Source organism: Aethalodelphis obliquidens, unplaced genomic scaffold (genome assembly GCF_003676395.1).
Source record: "Aethalodelphis obliquidens isolate GAN/ISIS:26980383/991018 unplaced genomic scaffold, ASM367639v1 scaffold5, whole genome shotgun sequence".
NCBI classification, from domain to species: Eukaryota; Metazoa; Chordata; class Mammalia; order Artiodactyla; family Delphinidae; genus Aethalodelphis; species Aethalodelphis obliquidens.
In genome coordinates, this window is record NW_020837949.1 from 27889607 (window position 1) to 27915601 (window position 25995).

The 25995-nt window shown below is 39.9% G+C and overlaps 1 protein-coding gene across 9 annotated transcripts in view; it reads left to right on the plus strand.

The window, feature by feature from the left end:
• The window catches only part of CADPS2 (calcium dependent secretion activator 2), a 483666-nt gene that overhangs the window by 369072 nt on the left and 88599 nt on the right, over positions 1–25995 (plus strand). For all 9 annotated transcript variants that reach the window (XM_027102072.1, XM_027102066.1, XM_027102065.1 and 6 more), the window contains one exon: positions 17521–17624. In XM_027102072.1, coding sequence (XP_026957873.1) covers positions 17521–17624 — 104 coding nt within the window. The remainder of the gene's footprint in view (positions 1–17520; positions 17625–25995) is intronic.

A 25995-nucleotide genomic window follows, 5' to 3' on the forward strand; every position in this document is an offset into this window, starting at 1 on the left:
TTTTTTTTTTTACGGTACGCGGGCCTCTCACTGTTGTGGTCTCTCCCATTGCGGAGCGCAGGCTCAGCGGCCACGGCTTGCGGGCCCAGCCGCTCCGCAGCATGTGGGCTCTTCCCGGACCGGGGCACGAACCCACGTCCCCTGCATCGGCAGGCGAACTCTCAACCACTGCGCCACCAGGGAAGCCCGATAATTGTTTTCTGATAACCATAAATTACTTTGATTCTATCACCGAGTAGGATACAATTGAAATGCTAATTTTAAACTATTTTTATCAGCATGTTCTTCTCAATATATTGAATAAGATGTCTTTCACATCTCCTTGCCACACCATTAGCCTTATTCTATATAATGTATGTGCCAGAAAGTATTAAAACCATATTCTCTTTTAAGTACTACGTAAGTAATATGAATTCACTTTGGCTATTTCCACATCTGATCTGGAAGAATGAGGATTTCTGGTACATTTGCCCCAACTTCTCTCCCACCAACTCGCTAGCCCCTCAAGATAAGAACCCCGCACTATATAATTTGTGTTCTTGTCAGTTAGTCAGCTCATGACAACGTTGACAGATTCATCCCCATGTATCCAAAGCTGGTTTGGGAATATAACAAGCAGGAGTTGCAGGGATTATTGATTAGAAAAGGCAAGTAAAGGCGTGATTTGCTTATGTCTGACAGAGCTTTCAAGCTCTGTATGTACCTTCTGTCAGCTTAGGACAGAGGACAAGAGTGTGGTGCAGTTGCTCAGTAGCTCTCGGCACACTCAGGTCACTAACCAACTAAGTGAAAAGTCAAATGAAGAGACGAGGTGCACCCTTGTACACCAGTGGCAACCTGATGGCAGTGCTTTCAGCACTCCTGGGACCTCTGCACACACTTTAGTGACCAAAGGACGAGGGTTCTGTCAGCTCCAAAGCATGGAGACATTTAAAGACACTTAGGTCTCTCTCCTCTAAAATTAGTTCTGGGTCTGCATTCCTCCAACATCCTTGCTGACTGATCTTCGTTTGATTCTGGAAAGCGTTAGTATGTGTTACTCTGTCTAAAACAACTGCTAGCCTTCTGTCCTGCTGCCCTCTGCTTTTGGCTTTCTGTCCCTTATACCGGGGTTAATATTACCAGTGCCGAGTGATTTGTAATGCCATGAGATCGTTTGCGACCCAAATGAGCAGAACTTTTCCTTGATCCACAGTCTCTTTGTCAATGAGTCATCCATCATTTCTCTCCATTTTTATGTCATTCTATTTTGAGTGTGAATTACAATAGATAAGAACGACCTCACTCAGAGACAGTTGTAGCTAATTCCACATATAAAAAAAATGAAAACTTGATTCAATCTTGAACAGTGTTCTCCTTCCGGATCAGGCTATAATAGGAACTTGAGCTTAAGTTTAAATGACACCTAAGTTAAAGGTTATTTAAGGGCAGACACTTCCTTTCAATCTTGTAAAGTGCATAGTAAGCCTCAGCTTTCCAGCTCTGTACCTTCCAACTTCCTGTTATTTATACTCACCTGTGTCTTCTTCTCTTCTGCATCATCAGGGGATGAGGTATCTTCCTCTTCAAGGCCAACGTGTCCACCTATCATGTTGACCCCAATTCCACTTACCTCTTTCCGGATGTATTTTACTGCATTATATATCTCTTCTTTCTCCTGTGGCTTGTACCTCTGTCTTCTTTTACATGTTTCCCTTCCATTTATAATCATGGTATCTCCCTAAATAATGCCTTATCTTGAGCTCTACACCTCCTTTCAGCTGCCATCCAAAAAGCAGGCTATACTCTCACCTTCGTTGTACTCACCTTCACTCCACTTCGCCCAAAGAAGTTTGGCTTCCAATCTCACCAGTCTGTCCTGTGGGGAGTTAGTTACACTAGCCTGGAGCATGGCTGGTCAGAAGGAGAGCGGAAGGGAGGAAAACTTTTAAATTCTGCTCCTGCCTCCCCACTACATTGCCTTGAGATGTCCAACTCCTTATCTTTTGTCATTGGAATTGGTAGCAGTAGGTCAGGTGGTGTCTGTGGTATTATCAAAACAGGGCCTCAGCTGTGCTGCAGTGAGATGTTGATGAAGATAGGAAAGGGCTGAGCCACACCTGCTCATCCCTTCACTCCTCTACATCCAAACCCTGTAGCCTGGTGAATTACAGGACTGTTGACCAAGTGCTGTTGCTTTGAATCTAACAAATTAATGGTGAATCCCTGTCCACAGGAGTTGTCTAATGACTTAGTAGGAAAAGGAAATTATCAGTGTTGGTTCTGTGTTGCCTGGAACTCTCTGCTCCAAAGCTTAAGCTTCTGTCTTTTCGAAGTCCCTGCAAAGGACACAAGCCTGCCCATCATCCCATTCTTTGTGCCTCCAAATGATCGTGAGCTCTCAAACTAAAATTACTAGACTCCTAAGGAGTGCAGCTCTTAGTAAAGATGATAGGTGATATGTACCACCTGGAACTGATGGAGCAAGAATTTAAATTGAGCATAATACTCTCAAGGTGATACAGGAGGATGCTAGCTTGTCCCTTCTTGCCGCAGGGACAAGAAGTCGTGAAAAACCAAGTGGAAATATTGGGTATGAAAATAATATGGTTGTAAGAAAAACAGGATACAGGATGAATATAGCTGAAGAACTTGATAGTGACCTAGGAGATCAGAATGGGGGCTGCAGGGAAGGAGAAATAAGTAGACAATACAAAAGGAAAGCTAAGTGATATGGAGAATAGAAATAGAGTAAGACAGACTTCCATCAGACTGGTTAAGAAAAAGATGCAGATAAATATACTATGAAAGAGAAAAAAGTAACTAGAGACACAAAACAAAATAATAGAGTATTGTGAACCAATACAAAATTGAAAGTCTCAAAAAACTGTATATTGGTAAAGTCAGCACAAAAAACAAAACTCAAGTAGGCCAATAAATTTTAAAGAAATTGAAATAGTTGTCAAAGATCTCCCATCCCCAAATTCCTAGACCCAGTTGTTTTAGGAGGTAAGTTCTACCAAACTTTTAAGGAACAAATAATTCCTATCCAAAATAGGTTCAGTAAAATGGGAAGTGAGGGGAGTTCATTTCATGAAGCAGGTATAATCATGATTCCCAAATCTGATCAAGACAATAGAATAAGAGAGAAATAGGGCTTCCCTGGTGGCACAGTGGTTAAGAATCCGCCTGCCAATGCAGGGGACATGGGTTCAAGCCCTGATCCGGGAAAATCCCACGTGCCACGGGGCAACTAAGCCTGCAGGCCACAACTACTGAGCCTGTGTGCCACACTACTGAAGCCCACGTGCCTAGAGCCTGTGCTCTGCAACAAGAGAAGCCACCGCAGTGAAAAGCCTGTGTGCCGCAACGAAGAGTAGCCCCTGCTCGGTGCAACTAGAGAAAGCCCACGCACAGCAACGAAGACCCAACGCAGCCAAAAATAAGTAAAATTTTTAAAAAAGAATTATTATAGGTCCATTTCATTATAAGCATCTATGCAAAATTCCTAGATATGATATTAGCTCACAAAATCCAACAGTGTATTTGTAAAATAATATATCATAGTCAATGGGATTTGTTCCAAGAATATCAAAGTGATTCAACATCAAAAAACTAAAAAACTTAAAGATCAAATGATCTCAATAGATGTTTTTTTTTTGCGGCCATGGCTCACGGGCCCAGCCACTCTGGGGCATGTGGGATCTTCCCGGACCGGGGCACAAACCCGTGTCCCCTGCATTGGCAGGCAGACTCTCAACCACTGCGCCACCAGGGAAGCCCCTCAATAGATATTTTTAAAAGGGTGAAACAGTTTAACACTTAGCCATAAAATAAAAAATAAAAAAAATAGACTGTTAGCCTAGATAGACTTCCTTAGCTTTATAAAATCCATATAGGAAAAGACCTACAGTGAATATTTAATGAAGAAAGTTTAAAGGCATTCTCTAGGATTAGGAATAAGACAAGTACATAAACTTTCATTTTTCACAGTACTGAGAGCCTCAGACTCTACATAAAATGAATGAAAAAAAGGTGAATCAAAAGAGTGGAAAGAGAGGAGATAAAACCATCATTGTTTGCAGATGAAATGATCATCTCCCTAGAATACTCTACAGGATCTAAATAGAGCCTATTAGATACAAAAGTTCAGCAAGGTTGTAAAGCCAGCCTGTTAAAATCAATAGCCTTTCTCTACATCAGAGGTCCACAAACTTTTTAGTTTCAGGACCCATCACACTCTTAAAAATTAACACAGATCCCAAAGAGCTTTTGTTTATGTAGGTTATATCTACCAATATTTACCATACTAGAAGTAAATTTATAAAATGTCATTGTTTAAAAATAAATATAAACTCATTACTTGTCAACATAAAACATTTTTATGAAAGAAAAAATTTCCAAAACAAACAAAAAACTATGTAGTGAGAAGTTTACAGTGTTTTACCTTTTCGTACATCTCTTTAATGGTTTCCCTAATAGAAAACAACTAGATTCTCATACCTGCTCTGCATTCAGTCTATTGCAATATATTATTTTGGTTAAGACACGAAAAACAAATCTGGGCTTATATGTAGTTGAAAAGGGAGGAATATTTTAGAAAACTTTTCAGATAATTGTGGGTTTTCTTCTTTGATATTATACCAAAACTCGGCAACTGGAAGTTTGTTACAGTTTAATTGAAACGTGAAGTCTGAAAGTACATCAATGAACTTTTCATGCTATTACATTAAATTCCACTGGTTTATCATGTATTTTGAATAGATCTTTCACCGTGCATAATTTTTAACATTATGTATTGATTATTTGAAAAATATGCAGTGAATTGCAATCTTCTTAATGTTAACAAATATTATGTAATATCAAAAAATCACCCTTGTGAATATCACCCCGACTCATCAGAAGAGTCTTAAAGTATTAGGAAGCTGTCAAGCTCCTGACAGATACAAGTTTTCTAAAATTCTACTTTTCCTTAAAAGCTCCCATTTTATCATTGGCAACAAATACTATCTATTGTTTCCTTAAAGTGAGAGGTTTACTTCATTTTTCAGAAAGTGTCTACCAAACTTCCAAGTCTGAATAACCATACTTTGCCAGTAGTCAAGTGGTTCTCTGTGAAAGAAAACAAAAAGCAATTAGCTCAGCCCTGGACTCAAACAGTCACACAAACAATTTTCCTTGAGATAGTCATCATACTTCAGTACACAAAAGTGCTTTATGCAAATTTCTCATTTTGTCACAGATGATACTTTTTTAAATGTATACTCAAGCGTAGAGATTCAATGAAATTAATAATTTTTTACTCTTTCCTCAAGGACATTCTTATGTAAAACTAGCTGTTTTTCTTGAGTGAATGGTGATAAAGAATACGTGATGAGTATAATTTAGCACCATAACCTTGATTCATGCTGAGGTAACAGTTTTACCCACTAGTGCTTTTGCATCATTACTGTAAATGTCAACAGAATTTAAAAGGCAAAACATCTTATTATGAAAGTACTTTTGACTATGCAGGCCCCCAAAAGGTCTTAGGGATCCACAGTGGTCCATGGACCACACTCAGAAACACTTTTCTGCACCATCATTCAACTAGATAGATAGATAGATAGATAAGGTACCTTTCATAGTAACCACCAAACTATAAGGCATCCAAGAGTTAACTTAGCCAGATTATACAAAACTTCCTAGACCTCTATAAAAAAAACTTTGAAATTCAAATAAAGATCACAGAGAGTAATGTAAATAGATGTAGAGGCAGTTCATGCCCTTAAGAGAGATGACTTAATAATATATAAACTCTCCCCCCAAATTAATCTATAAAATCACTGCAATGTCCATCAGAATTCCAGGGTTTTTTTTTTTAATTTGATAAAGTTACTTCAAAATTTAAGTAAAAGAATAAAGGATACTGGAAAACTATATCACCTTAAGGAAAAAATAAAACAGTGTGGAGATTTGCCTTGCCAGATACTAAGACAAATTACAAAGCCATCACCAAAGCCCAGGATCAGGCAGATACTCAGAAGAGGAATGCAGAGACAGAGTCATGTATAAATGGGAGACTGATACGCTTCATCGAGAATAAAGTGGGACCACAAATCAGTATGGAAGGATGGGCTGTTTCAGAGATGTTAGAAAGAAGGGCTCACTAAATGGATTAAAATTAACTGAAGCCCTCTCTGATAAAAACGTGGTCTCCAGAGAGACCTCAAAGTATTGAAGAAAACATCTATCACTATAAATGCGTCATTACTCTTTATTGTAACTATCTTCAACTAATAATATTTTTACCTTTTCACATCCTCAGTTTTCTAAGTGTCCAATTTACTTACTTCATTTTCTACATAGAATTGTCAACCAACCATTTATGCTTGAAAAAAATACTTCACACTCTGAAATGAAAGCTCCATGAACCACATTGACTCTCAGAGTTTCAGAAGAAGATGTAAAATAATGAGGTAAATGCACAGGATATTGTATCAGGAGGACTTACTTAATTAAGTATATCCCAGATTCCTCAGGATCTGGAAAAATTATATTCTTCCAAAAGCTTCTCTTGTGTGAACATTTGCCTTCTGCAAAAATTCTTAAAACATAAGCACCTCCTGAGAAAACCAAACGTTTATGTAATATCTCTTTCAGTTTGTTCCTTACTGAGAACTGTTCCCTCAGCCATGATCTGTAACACTCTGAACAGCTCTTGCTAGAATCCTATCTCCTTCCTCTGAAGATGCATGGAAATCTCATTACAAGTGTTCAACACCTGTTCCCTAAAAGGTCTCAGAAATGATGTCAGGTTATTCAGCTCACTTGACAGTGTGTCATGTATTTTTTGTGTTTTTGTTTTATTTTTACTTTTATATGGAATGTGATTCACAGATAAATGCAGTCTTGAAATAGCAAGCTTTCCTCCTTTCATGAGCAATTCTGTAGAATTTATCATTCTCTAAATCCAGGGTTTGAAACCAACTGATTGATGACCCTCTTATTTATTTACTAACACATGTCAACAGGTAACCAAGTGACATGCAGCAGTGTGGCTTCTGCAGCACCTTGTTACTCCGAGTAGTTTAGATGTATTAAAAAGTCTTTTCACTTGGACAAAACGAGAGTAATGCAAACTGACAGATTTCACCTCTTTATTTCTCAACAGAGTTTGTAAGTACTCAAAGCCTAGACAGATGACTAGTTTGGGAAATTAGGGAGATTTCTTATAGACCAGAGCGAAGTGGACGTAGAGCTTCAAGCACTCAATTTAAAGACCTAATTGAATAATTTGTAATGCCGGATTTTTTTCGAAAGGGAAACCTATAAAATATCCCTGAGGCATCATCGGTGCATACACACACATTCACAGTGGCAGGCAGACCCACGATGTTAAAACCAACCATAGATATACTCAGGAAGTCACCAAGCCCAACCCTCCTCTCTACACTTGGTCTTTACACTTGTCCAGCTAGGAGACTTTCTCCAAATCTTGGCATCAAATACTTTATCACCATTAATGCATGAGCTGGCTGCCCTAACAGATCTTGATTATGTGTCAAAGGAATCAAAGACATATGTACAGACGTCAAGATCTTTTGACTAATTTCTTAGCACCCAAGGCTACAAATCTTCAAATTATCTCTTTCATATTGTAGTTGCTGTGTCTGGGAAACTTCTCGTTTCTTCTCCTTCAGCTTGCTACCCAGCTGGCAAGCCTCTGGAGTGCCTTTCCCCTTAATCACTGCTCATTCCTGAACAAACCATCTTCACCTCCATTGCCTCACTGGATCCTGCTTGCCTAACCCCCACTGTTCACAGGCAGACTTTATCCCTGAGAATGGAAAAAAGAGCATAAGTGGCAGGAGAAGTGTAAGTGTGGAGGTGTAAGGGTATTATTCCCTTTCTGTGGGAATGTAACAAACGACTATGGACAGGCTGCTTGTTTCAGGTAAATGTAATTAGAAGACAAGAAGATCTAGGCATGAAATATAAGACACTATAGGCTTTAATTATATGATAATTTAGTATTGGCATGGCATAATTGAGATTATTCTGATGGTTTTCAGTTTCTGAATCTGAATTATATTGGGGAGAAGTAAATACAGTATACATATATATATATATGAAGAGCAATAAGCCAGGGAAGGGACCATTTCTCGGTTTCAGCTGCTGAATGTAATCTGTGTATGTGAAATACAGATATAGCTATCATGGCTAAAGCCCAGTCTCTAGAAAAGCCCCTGTTATGCAACTAGCTGACAGAACTGCCAGTGGAAGAAAATTTCTGCTGTCACTAGAATCCTACCACATAGTTCTAGCCAGAGCTAACCAGAGCAAAGTAAATATGCATGTAAGAAAATTTTTTTCTCTTTCAAGCCTTCACAGGCTCTGCAGTCAGCAACACGATGCAGATATTTTCTTCCTGTGAGATCTTAGATCTTCTGGTTTCACAGATTTAAGGAGAGCCAGAATCTCAACAGCTAAAAGGACTAAGTTAAAACTTTAATAAAACTCAAACCAAGGTGTCTGTTTTTCCAATCTTTTTATTTTTTTTTCTTTTTTGGCCGCACTGCGTGACATCTCAGTTCCCCGACCAGGGATTGAACCCTGGCCATGGCAGTGAAAGCCCAGAATCCTAACCATGAGGCCACCAGGGAACCCCCCTATTTCTCCACTCCTATAAGTCACATAATTATAAAAGCCTGTGACAAATGTTAAACCAAATAATATTAAATTGTGTGTGTGTGTCCTAATAATCCTCTCTCTGTAATTCCATCACCATCATGTCTTTAAGATCTTAAGAGGAGACGATGCCTCCATATTCCTCCTCAAGGAAGGTTCACGAAGTGTCACTGACATTTACGTCCAGAGGTATCTGACTTTTTGTGGCCAGTCACTCATGGATCACCACTGGCTGTTGCCTTATGGAGATTGCTCAGTTTGCATCCAGTTTGACTGCCATTGCCTCTAGTCCAGTGTCCAATTCTCCTTTGCTCTATAGCTGACCATTTCCTTAAAAATGAACGTATTGATGCAAAAGATAATCCAGGTAAAGCAGCTAACGTGACTGTGACTGCAGGACAGTTATTTGAAAGCAGTGTATCATTAGCATGGTTAATTCCAAGGAGATATTAACTGCAACTGTTGGTTTAAATGACAGGGTCATTAAACAAGTTGGCCCCAAAGGGAGCCTTGGAATTAGGAGGCCACAGACCTATTGTTTTCAAACATCTGTGGCATTGGTATTCTCATGGATTTTAAACGTCCATAGGCAGGCCATAACATCATAGATTATTTTCATTCATCTAAGGATTGTCCAAATATGTACCTCATCCTATCTGGGATAACAATACTGAAAGGTAAAATGTGTTCCGATTCTACACAAAAGTCACCTTTTTCCTAAAATGAAGTTTATGTAAAGATATAGCTTGGGCTTCCCTGGTGGTGCAGTGGTTGAGAATCTGCCTGCTAATGCAGGGGACATGGGTTCGAGCCCTGGTCTGGGAGGATCCCACATGCTGCGGAGCAGCTAGGCCCGTGAGCCGCAACTACTGAGCCTGCGCGTCTGGAGCCTGTGCTCCGCAACAAGGGAGGCTGCGATAGTGAGGGGCCCATGCACCGCGATGAAGAGTGGCCCCCGCTTGCCACAACTAGAGAAAGCCCTCGCACAGAAACGAAGAACCAACACAGCAAAAATAAATTAATTAATTAATAAACTCCTACCCCCAACATCTTCTTTTATATATATATATATATATATATATATATATATATATATATATATATAGCTTGATTTCGGGTAGGTAAAGGAGGAAATAATCTGAAGGTTAAACAGTTCATCTTTGTTTTTCGTAAACACTAGTAGTTCTCAAAGTGCATTCCCCAAACCAGCACCATCAGCATCTCCTGGGAACTGCGAGTTCTTTGACCCCAAGCAAGACCTTCTGAATCTAAAAACTCTAGGGGTAGTGCTGTCAATCTGTGTTTTAACAAGCCCTCCAGGTGATTCTGGTGCATGATGAAGTTGCAAACTACAGACGTATACTGAAAAGACTCCATTCATTGATTAGAGTGATGTATTATGTCTGGCAGTCACAGAACCATAATAGATTGCGGTCAGACAAGCCGAGAGAGAGTCTGTGATTCTCCATCCTTTTGCATCAGTTGACAGTACCAAGTCTTGGGGCGTCACATACTGGGCGAGTAAGTATAGGTCAGGCTGGAGAAGTGGCGTTTAGATTTAGACACCGCCTCTCTCCTGGATTCTGAGGTGGTCTTCTTAGCCAGAAAGTTATATACTATTCCCTCTGGGGGACTAAGTCGAGGGAGATTCCCCCCCGCCCCACCCTGCACCCGGAATCATCTAATCTAGTCACAAGCTCTAAAGGTGGCAGACAGGTGGGAGGGGGAGGGGTTGTTTTGTTTAATGGGAAAGTGTTTGATCTCCTGCCCTCCTTCCCTCTTGGGATGAAAAGGCCCATGAGTATTGAGATCTGGCAGGGGTAGGACTCCCAAGGGCCTCGCTGTACTAGACTCTGGTACTGTATCACTCACCACAGGTTGCTATGCCTGGAGCTAAAGGATGGGTCAGAAAATCTCAATAAAATTTACACTTTCCAACTGAGTTCTCAGTCTGGGTCATGCGAAGAGGGAGAACACTGATCCCAGACAAGAATTAAGGTAGGTTTAAATTAGGACAAACTAGGGAGCCAGTAGGAATTCCTCAGCCGGCTGGGCTGGCCTAAAGGGGTGTATGAATGGAAAAAGGCATTTAAGATGGAGGTGGTAGCTCAGATGGAACCGTTTCTGATCTCTCTAACTGGTACAAGTCGTGTATGTGCCCATAGCCGTGCGCAACGTGTGTAATGTGGTTTTGCCCTATGTTTTTGTAAGAGGGTGAAGTGGCTGGTGGGAGCAGTCACCGTCTACTTTGGTGGAGAAGGGGCACAAGGAAATAGAGGGGTCCGTTCCACCATTTCTCGTCGGGGTCTGTGGGTAGATAAGTTTTTCTGACCAGCAGTCCACAGAGAGGGTGCTGACAGTCCTTGCTACTGAATGAACTTTAGAGTTTCAGGTAGAAGAACTCAGGTGTTGTACCCTTGGCCCAACTTCCTTGTTTAGTTAAACCTCACAAGGCAGAGCCTCACTACTTGGGTCTCCACAGTGTCCCATGTAGATGCCTCCATGTTGCTGACATCCTTACTCCTTCCAAACTGTAGGCCTTCCTTTAACTCCTTTCTCTAGAAAGTAGTCATTTGCCCATTTTCTCCCCCTCATTCCTCTTCTTCCTCTTTCTTTTATTTTTTATTTATTTATTTATTTTTTAGGATTTTTTTTTACATCTTTATTGGAGTATAATTGCTTTACAATGGTGTGTTAGTTTCTGCTTTATAACAAAGTGAATCAGTTATACATATACATATGTCCCCATATCTCTTCCCTCTTGCGTCTCCCTCCCTCCCACCCTCCCTATCCCACCCCTCCAGGCGGTCACAAAGCACCGAGCTGATCTCCCTGTGCTATGTGGCTGCTTTTTTTCTTTTTTTCCCCAGGACCTGCAGTTCTCCCCAGTCTTTTCTTCAGGCATACAAGTTTCTTGCCTCAGTTACCTCCTGAATGTCAGGGCTTTCTCCGCATTCATCTCATTTTTGTCCTTTGGAGGGAGGGAGTTCTTTTTCTTCAGATGGGAGGAGGAAAAAGATGGGAGACCTCAGTGTCAGACTGCTGCATTCTCTGATCTAATGTTTCTGAACTCAAACACCCACCCATTAAAAGGATAATTTGATTCTGAAGAACTCCATATATTACGCATGAGCAATTTAAAGCCCTCTTTTTGATATATCTTTGATCCTATTTCTTGCAAGCTAGTAACTCTTTTCTTGCATATTGAATGCATTTAATTCACTCTTTATCAGAGCTTTATTATAGAACTTCCTCATATTGACCAAAAATGCATGGGATGCAGCTCTATCCTCTACTTCATAAACTGGTTAGGGAAAGAGATACATAAATTGTTTGAAGGCAGAAATACTGTTTTGTTCATCATTTTATCCCCTCAGTTATTAGTACAATATCTTACGTGCAATATATGTTTGTTGAATCAAATTCAGGGCCACAAAATCTGGGGATGTTGAAGAACCAGCAAGAAATCTTAGCGCAAGGGAGGAGATATGGGGATGTATGTATATGTATAGCTGATTCACTTTGTTATAAAGCAGAAACTATATTGTTAGTTTCTCCAATAAATTGTACTTCAATAAAGATGTTTAAAAAAAAGAAATCTTAGCGCATATATAGGAATTATACGTTGGTGCACTCTAGCTGTTATCATGATGTAGATGCAGAGGAGAGTAGACGAGGCAGTATTGCGGTGGGATTATCACCATAGCCCTTCAATCCAACACCATCTTGAATTCTAGTCCTTGTTTAGCTGCAAGTACAGATACAATCAGTCTGTTAAAAGTTAAGGTCAAATATATTTCAAATTTCTTTGTATCTTATATGGAGAAAAATGGACTGAAATGATTTTACTGGTCTTCTCCCCATATCCCCTTACAGCCTTCACAGTGAGCATCATTGTGTATCCAATGTTACAGGCAGTGGCAGGAAAGGAGGCAGCCAAGGAGAGGATGCTGAGAGTATGCACCCTCTTTGAAGCAGGGGAGCAGAGTTAAAGCCTGCCAACACAATGGTCAGGCTGTCTTCTTACATCTCCCCACCTCCGACTTTTTTTTCCAGTGAGATCTCTTCTTAAATGTACACAGGTGCATAATTACAAGGGGTTGCTTGGAGGAGCCTAGCAGTGTTGCCATAGAAAAGTAAAAGGGTTCCAGAATGAAGAAGTATCGTAGCCAAGAGCAATACATTGAAAGTCATCAAGAAACCTTGCTACTTTGGGGTGTATTTGTTTTAAATGCCACTATTTGAAATGCGTTACCAACTACCAGCAACTTGGCGTGAAGCTTGAAGAATATAGAGGCATCTGTAATGCTGTAGAAATGTTGCAAAAAGAGGGAAAGTGGACATTTTAAGGGGGAATTCTCAAATATTCACAGTGCTCAGAATTTTAATGGAGCTGTTGATAACCTTGTTATCTAGCAGAGTTCTAGCTAAAAAATGCATTAAACTTCTTGGCTGTACTCAAATGAGTGGCAGCCAGAGATGGCATACATAGTGTACTTGATAAAAATGCTGTTTGTTTAAAGTATTAGAGTGGTCATTATGTTCAAGTACAAAGTTTTGATCCTCTCAGTAAGTTTAATCTAGAAAGAATAAAGTGTTTCAGACTGTTTTTAAGTTTCAGTAGAACACAGGGTACTCTGTGAGTTTTTCCTTAAGAGAGTGTTAAATTTAAAAGCTGGTTTTGATATATTCACACATAAACAGAAATACGTTTTCAGGTTGCTTCCTTGATTCTTTCCCATTATTGCCTACTTGTGGCTAAGGATATGGTGACTTTATAAACTCAAGCTTTCAGCTATTTCAGAAATTTATATTGAACATATATATTCAGTTGAGTGTATGTGTGTGTATGTTAATCCTATTCAGAGAATTTGAAAATGGAAAAGAATTCAAGTCACTGGATTATCACTGTTTTAACCTCTCCAAGACACTTTTCCCTAATCTGGAAATGGGGCTCCTGATTCCCTAACTTTCAGAATGGTTTTAGGGATAGAGTAAATATTGTACTAAAGTATGTAGGAAAAATAAGTTTCTCTTCTGTGATCAAAACAATTACATTTTGTTGCCTTTCCCTTTCCTCATGAAGTTGAAATGATATAATCCAATATAGGTAAAGCCCAAAATTCATAGGAAGCATAGACTCTCTTAGCTAGAAGGAATCTTAGAGCATATATGGTTCAGTGATGCTTACCATTCGTTTGGCTCATAGACTACTTTGAGAATCTGAAAGTTGTGATCCTTCACTCCCCCAAAAATGCCTCTATACACAAAAATTAGCATATAATTTTAAGGGGTTCAAGGACTCCCTAAAACCTATTCCTAACCCCTAGGGTTAAGAATCCTCAACTTAATTCAACACCCTCATTCTAAAGATGGAGGGACTTCCCTGGTGGCGCAGTGGTTAACAATCCGCCTGCCAATGCAGGGGACATGGGTTCGATCCCTGGTCTGGGAAGATCCCACATACCACAGAGCAACTAAGTTCGTGCTCCACAACTACTGAGCCTGCACTCTAGAGCCCACGAGCCGCAACTACTAAGCCCATGAGCCACAACTACTGAAGCCCCTGTGCCTAGAGCCCGTGCTCCACAACAAGAGAAGCCACTGCAATGAAGAGTAGCTCCCACTCGCCACAACTAGAGAAAGCCCATGCGCAGCAACAAAGACCCAATGCAGCCAAAAAAAGCAAAAACAAAAAAATCTAAAGATGGAAACATTAAAGAATATAAGTGATACGCTCTTGAGAATTAAAAATTATTTTGAAAACTCTTCCCCAAAAATCTCTAATAATTTAAGAACACAGCTTCATCAATTATTTGAGCAGTGTCCTTGGACTACAGCTGCATTTCATTGGTGGACTTGCTGTCACTCACCCTTGGTTTGTGAGTGACAGAAGAGCTATTTGCAATCCCACACAAAGTGAAATGAAATAATTTGGGCATTGATTCTACTTTTAACATGCCCTTTCCCAAAAATTATACTACTGCATCCTCAGTAAACATTCATTAAGTACCTGTCATGGTCCAAAGCCTATTCAAGGTAGTGAGAGCACAAGATCATGAGACCCAGTTTCTGACTGATCTGGGCCTCGTCTAGTAACAGCTCATGAGCTGGTAATAGGGGAACCCAGAGGGAGGAGCGACTCACCCAGCCCCAGAACTTTGAGAAGGTTCTACATTTAAGGTAGCATTAAAGCTGTGTCTTGAATGATGAGTAGGAGTTATCCAGGCAAAGGATCCAGATATCCTAACTCCCTGTGCATGCAGATTTTACAGTGCACCACTTTCCTTTTAGTTTAGAATAATTTGCTTGCTTTAAATTTTATGTACATGGTAATTAGGTGGGGTGGCCCACCGAAGACCCATTCGGTGGTTTCATCAGCCACGCATCTCCATTCTCTGAGCCATGCAGTCTCCAAACCTCAAGGTCATTGTCCTCCCTGACCCGCAATTTCTAGTCACTCACAAAGGCTTGCAAGTCCTTTCTTCAAAGCGTCCCTTCTACCTTTCTCTTCTTTTCTGTTCCCATTACTGTCTTCCCATAGTTCTCCATACGCTAGACCTGGTCCCCACCAGTCCTTCCTTGTACTACACAACCACAAATACGTTCTCCCAAAATTAATTTATTCTGAAGCCCGGCAAGGAAACATTTGCTCCAGGTTACCAGATAGGATATAGTTACTGAGTCTATTTATTTTCTTACTTAAAGCCTCAGAGAAAAGCTGAGAGAACCCTGCTCCGGACGCGCAGGCTCAGCGGCCATGGCTCACGGGCCCAGCCACTCCGCGGCATGTGAGATCCTCCCGGACTGGGGCACGATCCCGTGTCCCCTGCATGGGCAGGTGGACTCTCAACCACTGCACCACCAGGGAAGCCACGATCCAACCTCAGGCTCCTCACCCATCATTTCCCAGAACTTTTTTACTCCAGCCAGGCAAATGCAGGGTAGAGATGCTAAGAGCCCACACCAAGTCCGGTCTCACCTTTACCACGTGTTAGCTGTGGCATTTCATCTCTCCAAGCTTGTTTCCTCATTTACGACTTACATGAATAAATAACCAAACGGCTTAAAGCTGTTAGGAAAATTAGATGACACATGGGAAGTGCCTGGTGCCGGGTCTGACACGTAATTGGCTCTCAATAAATGGTGACATTTGTAGCCACCTTCATCATCACCTTCCTCTGAAACGCACCACATCTCTGACATGCAAGCATTTCTAGAAACCCTTGCTCCTCTTACCCAGGTCATTTGCTTCTCCTTTAGGACCTGCTTCAGGTTCTGCTTATCTTCCCACTGATATCCCGCACCACCCCCCAAATACACCTGCTCTCAGCAGTCTCTCCTAACATCCCCTGCCTCCCCTGTTTGCTTTACACTGTTTCCAAACTTTGAAGTTTCCTCACTGCAATAGCGAGAGCTGCCCCCAAGTGGAGCAGACTGTCGTGCAAAGTCACAAGCCTCCTTGACTTCACCCTCGTTTGAGGATGTTGAAGTGATCATGAAACAGATGGGACGTTGGATAGTGGATGTCTGAGGGTCCCAGCAGCAGTGATTTTTGGAGTCTGAGTGGTTTAAGAGCAGGGACGTGTCATCTACTTCCTCCTACTTCCCACAGCTAAGATTATTGTAGGCACACTCAACTCTGTTGTGTTTGGCCGACTGTTTTCCTGAAGAATCATCCTACTCTTTGATCCCTGTGACAGATGAGCAGTGGCTTTAATCCTGCAGGGGAGTTTGGGAGGATGTGTATCAGGGTTGGAGGATGGGAAACCCCACGTGCATCACACTGTGACCCATAGTGAGCTTATAAGAAGTGTTTAATGAACAGGCACCAATCATAGGCTGTTTCACTGAATCGTATGTCCCTTGGGAACAAATTAAGAGCAAATGGAAGTCTTCCAAAGTTAAGGCTGAAGTTATAGGGAGATGTAGAGGGAGTAGATCTCTTGCCCTGCCCCTGCCAAAAAAACAAAAAACAAAAAAACTCCTTAGGTTCCACAGAAAAAGCTCTTTATCTAAACATTTTATGTCTCTTCCTTATAATCTCCATACAGGGGCAAAGAGAGAGTCCAGAAACGTTTATCCTTAGTATCCTTATTGGAAACTCTATTCCTCACAGTTGTGAAACAGTTTCATCACACAGGGCAGCTCTAATTTTTGCCAGTTCGTTTTATCTCTGAAATCAACTGCTTTGCCTTCTCTGTTGCTGAATTTCAGCTGCACTTAATCTCATTGTGGCCTGGCCTTTTTATACCAGTTTGCTGTAATGCTGAGAGAACCTTCAACTTTAAAGAATGGCTCTTCAGCCCTCCCCGGTTGGAGGAGAGGAAATCAGTTAATTGCAGCCTGTCAGAGCTGTTTTAGGTGACTTTGTACTTCTTCCATTTAAGATCAACATGAACCTTAGACATTTCAGGCTGGAAATCTAAATAGCAACAGAAAAGCCTGCGTTTCACTAATGCCAGGAATGACTCATCTCGTGAGAATGGTATTGTATTGCTAATACAATACAGAGAGAAGGAAAAGACTGTGGTATCTGCCTTTCTTTGTATTTCTGACCTTGAGGAGAATTATAACTTGTTTGTTGCAGAAGTTGAGCATCTAATGTGCTGATGCACCTGTTAGTTGTAATATGTTAAATGGCAAAGCACTTGCAGTTTCCCATGATTGCTTTGTGGGTGAAATATTTTGTGCAATCTTGTGAACTGATTTTTTTTTAAAGACTGTATTCATTTGTATTTCTTGTCTCTCATTTCTCAAAACTATGCTTTCTCATTCTATTTCAACACCCTGGTCTCATCATTAACATCTTAGAATCTGCTTGGCTTTTTATTTTCAAGGTAACATTATTATGATCTGTTTTTAACGCAGAGACCATGAACCAGGCGACTCCTGCTAGGAAGCTGGAAGAGGTTCTTCATCTAGCAGAGCTCTGCATAGAAGTCCTACAGCAGAATGAAGAGCATCATGCAGAGGTGATGGCTTGTTTTAACTGTCACATAAAGCGTCGCATAATGCTTCACCATAGTGGGAGCAGCACTGAAGAAGTGGCTTTTTTTTTTTTTTTTTAAGAAGTGCCTTTTGATACACATCTGGCCATTTATCTACAGAAAACTGAGCACGTGTGTGCATTTCCTGGAAATATAACTCCTATATGTTACAAAGGAATTGTATATGTATATAATTTAGTATCCGTTCCTGACAACTGTCTTCCTGTGAGGAACGTGGGAGAACTTATGGGATCTGCCTAAGGTGTACAACTAGTAAGAAGCAGAGCTGGAACACGAACCCCCATCTTGTAATGCCAGATCACTTGCTTTTCCCCCATGCCCCGATTGCTTTAGTTTCGAAATGTAAGTTAATCCATGTGCAAAAGGGAAAGTAGTGATAAACTATAGGTTACCAAAATTGAATAGAAGACGTTCAGAGCTGTATGATTGATAACTCCAGTCTTTCACTTTTACCGTCAAACTTTTCTTTAAATTTTCACTAAACTTCCGTTTTTAAGAGATTTTTAAAAGTTCTAGTAGTAATTATATACTGACATTCACTAAAAATATAGAATGGTGTTTCATCAGGCAAACTGCTTATTCTGAGACTTAAAAGTGTCATTCTTTCTAATAGCCATGAGTTTATTTTAAAAAACAAGAGTCTTCTGACTGAATTAGATAGGGGAAATGTGTAGGATTAAATAAATGTAATAAATTTCAGTGCCCTAACAGTGCTTTTATTCTTGAGGGAGCACGTGAAATGAGTAAGTATGAAAAAGACCAGGTACAGAAGAATTTATAGAATATTTATATTTAATGAAGCCTTGTTCTCAAAAATATAAGAAACTACAGGAAGTACGTTTTAAGCAAATTCTCAGAAAAGAATATTCATGAAACCTTGCTATAGATAACTAAGATTTATTGTATCTGGTTATAAATATGATCATTCAAAACATCTGCTTCTAGCTCACACTATGGAATCTAGCTTTTACCTTGCATCTGTCATGTGTGAACTTGTTATGGATATTTTATTTTAAACTGAAGAAACAGCTGCTTCAATAATTTGAAGTGAATTCCCAGGAGGAGCTTTTCTAGGCTAATACTACTGCTATGTTACAATGAAAATGATTATATGATAAAATGTATGTATGCGTTGTCTTTTGTTAAAAGGCATTATCATCAGAGTATTAGACCTTTTTGAATTAAAAAAAAATTCTGATTGGGTATCCAATTTCATCTAAACAGGTACATCTAATATTCCTATACATTTCACAAAAATTACATTTAGTTTTCCTGCACTAATAAGGGAAATAATAACTCTCCTGTCTTTTAAATGTAATTAGCATTATATACTCCCTGCAATCACTACATGCTTGTTACAGTGTATCCAAACACAATTAAAATGTAAATATTACTTAGTTTCTAATCCACAAAAATACAGTTGACTCTTTTGAACAGAGGTAATCAAAACTCATAAATGTAACTCAACTATATGCCAAAATATAGAAGTGTTATGAGGACCTCTTTTTAAAATGCTTTGTAACACTATGACATGTCTTCATTCCACAATGCTTCCAAATTCTTGGGATTCTTCAGGGAAGAGAGGTGAGTAAAATTGTTTTCACCATTTTTCTAGCATGGAATAACTCTTTTATGTGAAGATAAGATAGAACACACTCTGGTTACACTTTTAAAGCCACCTTAGTCCCTCTCCTTGGAATTAAAGACTGTATTTCTTTAAATGGGCAACTCTTTGTTGTACTGTTTCTGTGAATGTGTCTTATTAGTAATTGCATGCATAATTATTGCTGGCCATCTAAGTACAGGCCAGCTGAGAGGGTTTTGCCATTTTGGTTTTGGTTTTATCTTTTAGCAGTTTTTTTTTTGGCCTTTTTCTTTTTTTAACCAGGAGATCCAGCTTTTCCTTTGAACAATATTGGGGGGTGAATTGATCTGATTCCAAAGTCATTTCCACAGTGAATTGATGGACTGCATTGTACACTGATCTTGATTTTGCTGAATGTCCAGGCTAGACTCTACTGCACAAAAGAGGACCCGGCCCGGCTCCCTTGGTGAAGGTTAATGCGTCTGCCTCAGGGACCTTGAAGTGGCCGTGTGTCAGCTCCTCTCATTTCCCTCTCCTTTCCTCCACAGAGGCGGTTCACTTCACAAGGCCAAGAGGTTGTTTCTGTCCTTCAGCAATTTCTCAGTTAAGCAGGTTTCACGTCCTTCAGATCTTTGACAGTAACTTACTCATAACACAGTCCTCCCTTCTCTCTGAAGGCCTCTCCACCTCTCCCCTCAGGCTCTTCTTCCGATTTTCTGTGTTTTCTTTTGAGAAAGACAGTTCACACTCCTTTCCAGAAAATCTTGAAGGACGTCTTCCACATTCCCGTGATGAGACTGTGTCTGACCAGAAATTTAGACAAACTGATCTGACAACTGTCCATCCAAGGCCACTCACTCTGACAAAGGCGGCAAGTCCCAGATGCCGACCAGAAAGCCTTAGGCTCTCACCAGCCCACCCCCTCCACACACACGCAGCACTTTCCTGCTAAGAAAACTTGCCAGGTGCACAGCTGGTCAGTGACGGGGTGAAGACGCAGGCCAACTCCAGACTCCACACTTTCCAGGGAACCACATTGTTATTTCTTGGTTTCAGTAGAATGGCAGGTATGGGTGCCTTGTCCTAGTTTTGCTGGCAGGTTTGGCGCTTAGCATCGTAGCAGGGATATAAACGCAGAGAGGAGGATGATGGTGCAAGCCTGGGGATGTCCCTTCTGTTCTGTCAGGCTCTTCTCCTGGCATATCTTGGGACTCTGCTATGGGGATGGAGGGCTGGAAATATCCCTCAGTGAAGGGGCAGAGAGAGAAGCAACATGATCGATATGAGCACAGCTCAGGTTGTTACTTTGTGATTTATTGTTGCAGCAGAATCTTAATTGAGGGTCCCTGAAATATTTTAAATATGATATTGTCCACCGTATCAGTGACACTGTAGGCCAGGGGGATGTCTGGCGGTAATTCGGTATTTGCAACTTAGCTCTCTGTTCACTGTAAATGGTTGATGCATCCTGCCCTCCAGCTAGCTGGGTCCCAGGCTGCTCCAGCAGCAGAGTCAGGGCAGGGAGAGGAGTTCAGTACGGACACACATATTTGTGCATGTGGTCATTCACATGAACATCGGTGTCTGGACCAGATTATGTGTCTGGATGGATTCTAACATAAAGAGAATGGATGTTTGATTTTTAAATTTTTTTCCATTGTTTTTACTTCCTCATATCCTTATTCCTCTCTACTACCATGCATATCTAAGGACCATCTTAAAGTGTAGTTATACAAAACTTGATCATAGACAAGATCTGTTTACTACCTACTACTAACTAAATTGCACTCATCTCAACAGTTGAGTTCATCTTATTTGCCTAGTATTTATATCTGGATAGCCAGTGAGATAAATCGATATTTTCTTTTTTAGGACGGGTTTAGGGTTAGATTAACCTGTGGTCCAACAAACGTTCGTCTTTTTGGAAGAAGATGACCAGTAAGTGGCTTTCATACAACTAAGCTACAGAGGCAGAATTCAATTTGCAGCAGTGACTCTCAAACGAAACTGCATCGGCAAAAATATCCTATCAAAAATGTTTGTTAGTCACTCACTGACTTATAAAGTATAATATTAAGAGTAGCACTTTACCCCAACATGTTTTGAAGCATTTTCAGTTCTTCATCTCACTTGGTTATTTCAGTATTTATATTCATCTATGAACACAATTAGGGAAAGATTTTCGTGAATCAAGAGTGCAGAAAACTTATGATTCGTTTGGCAGTAGTTTAGGTGTCACCAGTTTAGTTTAGTCCATTCTGCTGGCTCCTCAAAAGCACTTAAATATTTCTAGAATATGACCCCTTAGCATTATGTTGCTCTGTGTGTATGTTGGGGGTTGTGGTGATACCCTAGACACTGGGTATCCTGGACACCAGGGCTTTTAGGATCATCTACAAAATACAGGATTGCAAGCTGATCTTTTCTTGGGGGGGAAAAAGCACGTAATACATTACAAAATCAGACACGCTATTTTTGCTCATTTATGCAGCCATATTTTTTGTGGTATTTTAAATTATGAAATGTTTACTGTATTTTGAGGGTAAAAGTAATCAAAAGCCTAAGACCTCAAAGAAATTTGAAGAGATATAAAGAAATCAGACCGTTAAAAGGTGGTCCGGCAAGAAAAAAATCAGAGGACATTAACATTGGTCTGATCTGCAAAACTAGACCGACAGACAGACAGGCCCTGTGCCATGTATAGTTAATTAAGAAGAGGCTGTATGTGTAAGAGCTTGGTCTCTACACTCCAGCTGACCTGGATTCAAATTATTGCTCTGTTACCTACCAACTTTAGGCAAGTTCTTTAATCTCTGAGTTTGCTAACCTATAAGATAAGGATAATTATACCATCTACCTGAAAGGAATAAGTAAGATAATGTATAAAAAGCCTTTCGAATATTACAGTAAACCCCCTACATATGAACCTTCAAGTTGCTAACTTTCAAAGATGCGAACATACTTTCTCATGTCCAATCACGTAAGTTAGTTCACCTGTCTGGTGTACATCGTCAGTGCGTGCATCCTCTACAGGTGGTTGTGCTTTTGTGTACTTCACTGTACACAACTGTATAGAGTACAGTAGTACAGTATCTTTATTTCAAGCTCGATCTACAAGAGGACAACTTCACCGAACTCCTTCCTGTGCAGACCAAGGAGCTTACTAATAAAGGCCTGATGGAATTGGAGGCCCAGAGAAAGGACGAAGAGAGACAAGAGGAAGAAGAAGTAACTGAAGAACTAAGAGATTCACGATGCAGGAAATGGCAAGGGGATTTTCTTTAGTTGGGAGGCACTGTTAGTTTTTGAGGCACGGGACCTGAATGTAGAATGGTACACGAAGGTTGCAGCAGCCGTTCAGAATGCAATCCAGTGCTACCGTGTCATCTATGACGAGAAAAAAAGAGCTACTACCCAGACATCACTGGATCGTTTTTTCAAGAGGGTAGATAGAATTGGATCCAGCAAGGAACCAGAACCTGTGCCATCAGCGTCAGGCGTGAGTGAAATTGCAGCTTGCCCTCCGTCTCCTATTGCTGACAGTCCTTCACCTCTACCATCTCCCACCTCCTCTCCCTCCTCCAGTCACTAACTCTGCTTGCCTGTTCACTCGATGCCAGCCCCTGTATGCCAGCTGTTGTACTGTACTACTGTACTTTTCAAGATATTGTACTGTAAGATTAAAAATGTTTATTTTTTATGTATTATTTGTGTGAAAAGTATTATAAACCTATTACAGTACAGTACTACATAGCTGATTGTGTTAGTTGGGTACCTAGGCTAACTTTGTTGGACTTAGCAAACCAATTGGACTTAACGAACGCACTCTTGCAACAGAACTCATTTGTATGTAGGGGACTTACTGTACTTGGCACATAGAAACTATTCCATTCATGTTGGATATCATTATTTTAAAAATATCTAAAGTCACAATATAAGATTTGTGTGAATTTTGTCTCATTTTTATGTTACTGATAATGATTCATTTTTTTACTTTTGTACAGCAAGAGATTTTCATATTCCTTGACTTTTCCAAACAGCCCTGGAGGAGGCTGGTACAAGTATCGTTATTAGCAATTTGCAGATGAGGAAATGGAAATCCACTGAGGGAACTGATTTGCCCATCATCACTTAAATCTCACCAAGTTCAAAAACTCAGTACTCTGCTTCCAGTTTCAGGGATAGTCTTACCTGCCACTATTTTCAACTACTCTGAGTAAACAGACATGGCTTTCAAAGTATTGTCAGCCTGCCACAAATATTGTTCTCACTGTACAAGATTTATTTACTGTTAGAACTTTGATAGAAATCGTATGGCTGAAGGATTACAATCAAGTTTTGTTTTGTATTTCCTTCTTAATCAAGTTAAACATTGCCTTCTGCCTGTGCTGTCTCATTTACACTAATTAGTGGCTTAGCTTTAGAGCCAGATAACCTAGATAATCGTGACTTTTGATTGGTGCCCTACAGATGGGTGTGTTGCTGAGAAGGGTTTTCTCCTCCCTGGTGGAGCCCCTCATGCTTTGGAGCCTCAGCCACTCCCAGGAAGTGGCGCTCTAGGACGGAAATTATATAGCCTCTGCTCTTACCACCAACCCGGGGTGCGAGGACTGCCACCCAGAGGGATGGCAAAAAGCAGGAGGGGACAGGTGGGAGAACTGACCCTGTGTTCTCAAGGTAACAGCCTGCAACCCTTGCTTTTCGTTTTCAAGGACAGTGGTTCCTTAAAGCTTTCTCTGGTCATCATTAGAACAATACGCATTCGTCACAGATTGGCTTACGTTCATTAGGAATAACATCATCAGAGATACAGTTTGAAACATAAATATATACTTCGGCAAAACATAATGAAAATTTCCAGTTGATAGCAAAGTCTTGCCGACCTGAAGCTGTTATTTTAAAGAAAATTATCTTCCATCGTGTTCCATTCCCCACTGCGACTCTGTCTTCCAAGTAAACTTTAAAAAGAGCTTTGGAAATTTTTCTCAGAGTCTTGATACAATCTTGACCTAATGTGGCTGTTATTGTCTTAATTTTAACCTTTCGCAAAGGTATTGGTTGTGAACTGGAAGTGAGACTTTGAAAATGTCTCTCTTTGCAGTGCTGCATTTTCAGTAGCATTTCTATCCTGCTCTACTCAGAGGGAGGAATCTCAGATTCTTCTTATCTATGTCACCAACACAGCTCTAAAAGACAGGAGCAAGGTATATGCAATGAAATTGTGTATGCTATTTTATTTTTTTCCTTTTATATTATTGTCATATAACCATTCTAGTAGAAATTTAAACAAAAATTATTCAAATATAATATTTTCAAAGAGCAATAGCTCATAGTTTACATAGAACATACCACTTCCAGCAGGTTTTCACATTCACATGTTTATACAGCAAAGTTGAAGTTATATGCTTTGAGCCAACCATTAAAAATGTTCCTACCTCTGTAGTCTGTGATTTGTACTACACCACTTTTTTTTTTAGCCAGTGTTTTCTTCAGTTTCCGTCTGCTAATTAGTTACACGGTAATGTTTTTTATAAACATATTGAACATTATTATTGTGACCGAAGTTTTTAAGAAAATACTCAATGTGTCAGTATTTTATAATCCACCTTTTTTTGGTTTGTGGTTTGACTCTTTTTGTTATAATCTAATTTATACTGGAGGGAATTGAATGGAGTTTTGCGACCACAAATCTCACATGTTCTTAGAAAGTTCTTGAAAGTGAATATGGACTTCTCTGAGTATCTAGTATGATTAAACATTTATTAAAAGTTACTTTTAATTGGAAGAATAACAAGAACATCTGTATCACAGAAATTTGTGTGCTTTGTAGTTATTTGGTTACAAAATTGTAACACATATCAAAAGTTAAATGAAAATAAGGGGGAAAAGACCTGAGAGACGTTTCACTAAAAACAGTATAAAGAGAGCCCTAAAACATATGTAAAATGTTAAACTCATTCAAAATTAGACAAATGCAAATTAAAACAAAACTGAGATACAATAGCCAGAGAAGTCCACATTATTTTTTTGTGAGTGTGATAAGAACACTTAACATAAGATATACCCTCTAAGCAAAATGTTAAGCATACAATACAGTGTTGTTAACCAAAGGCACTGCGCTGTACGTAGACCTCTAGGGTGTGTTCATCTTCTATAACTGAATCTTTGTACCCTTTCACTAATACCTCCCTTTTTCCCTCTTTCCCCAGCCATTCTACTCTCTGCTCCTATGAAATTAACTATTTTAGATTCCTCATATAAGTGGGATCATACAGTATTTGTCCTTCTGTGTCTGGCTTATTATACTTAATATCCTCCAGGTTCAACCATGTTGCCGCAAATGGCATGATCTCCTTCTTTTATAAGGCTGAAAAATATCCCATTGTATATAAATATCATATTTTATTTTCTATTCATTCATTTGTGGACATTTAGGTTGCTTCTGTGTCTTAGCTATTGTGACTAATACTGCATTGACCATGGTAGAATATGTATCTCTTTGAGATCCTTATTTCAATCCCTTAAGATATATACCCAGAAGTGGGATTGATGGGTCATATGATAGTTCTATTTTTAATTTTTTGAGGAACCTTCAAGTGTTTTCCCTAGTGACTGCACCAATTTACATTCCTACCAACAGTGTACAAGGGTTCTCTCCTCTACATCCTCAACAAAACTTACCTTTCGTTTTGTTTTTGCTAATAATAGCCATTCTAACAGGTGTGAGGTGATATCTCATTGTGGTTTTGA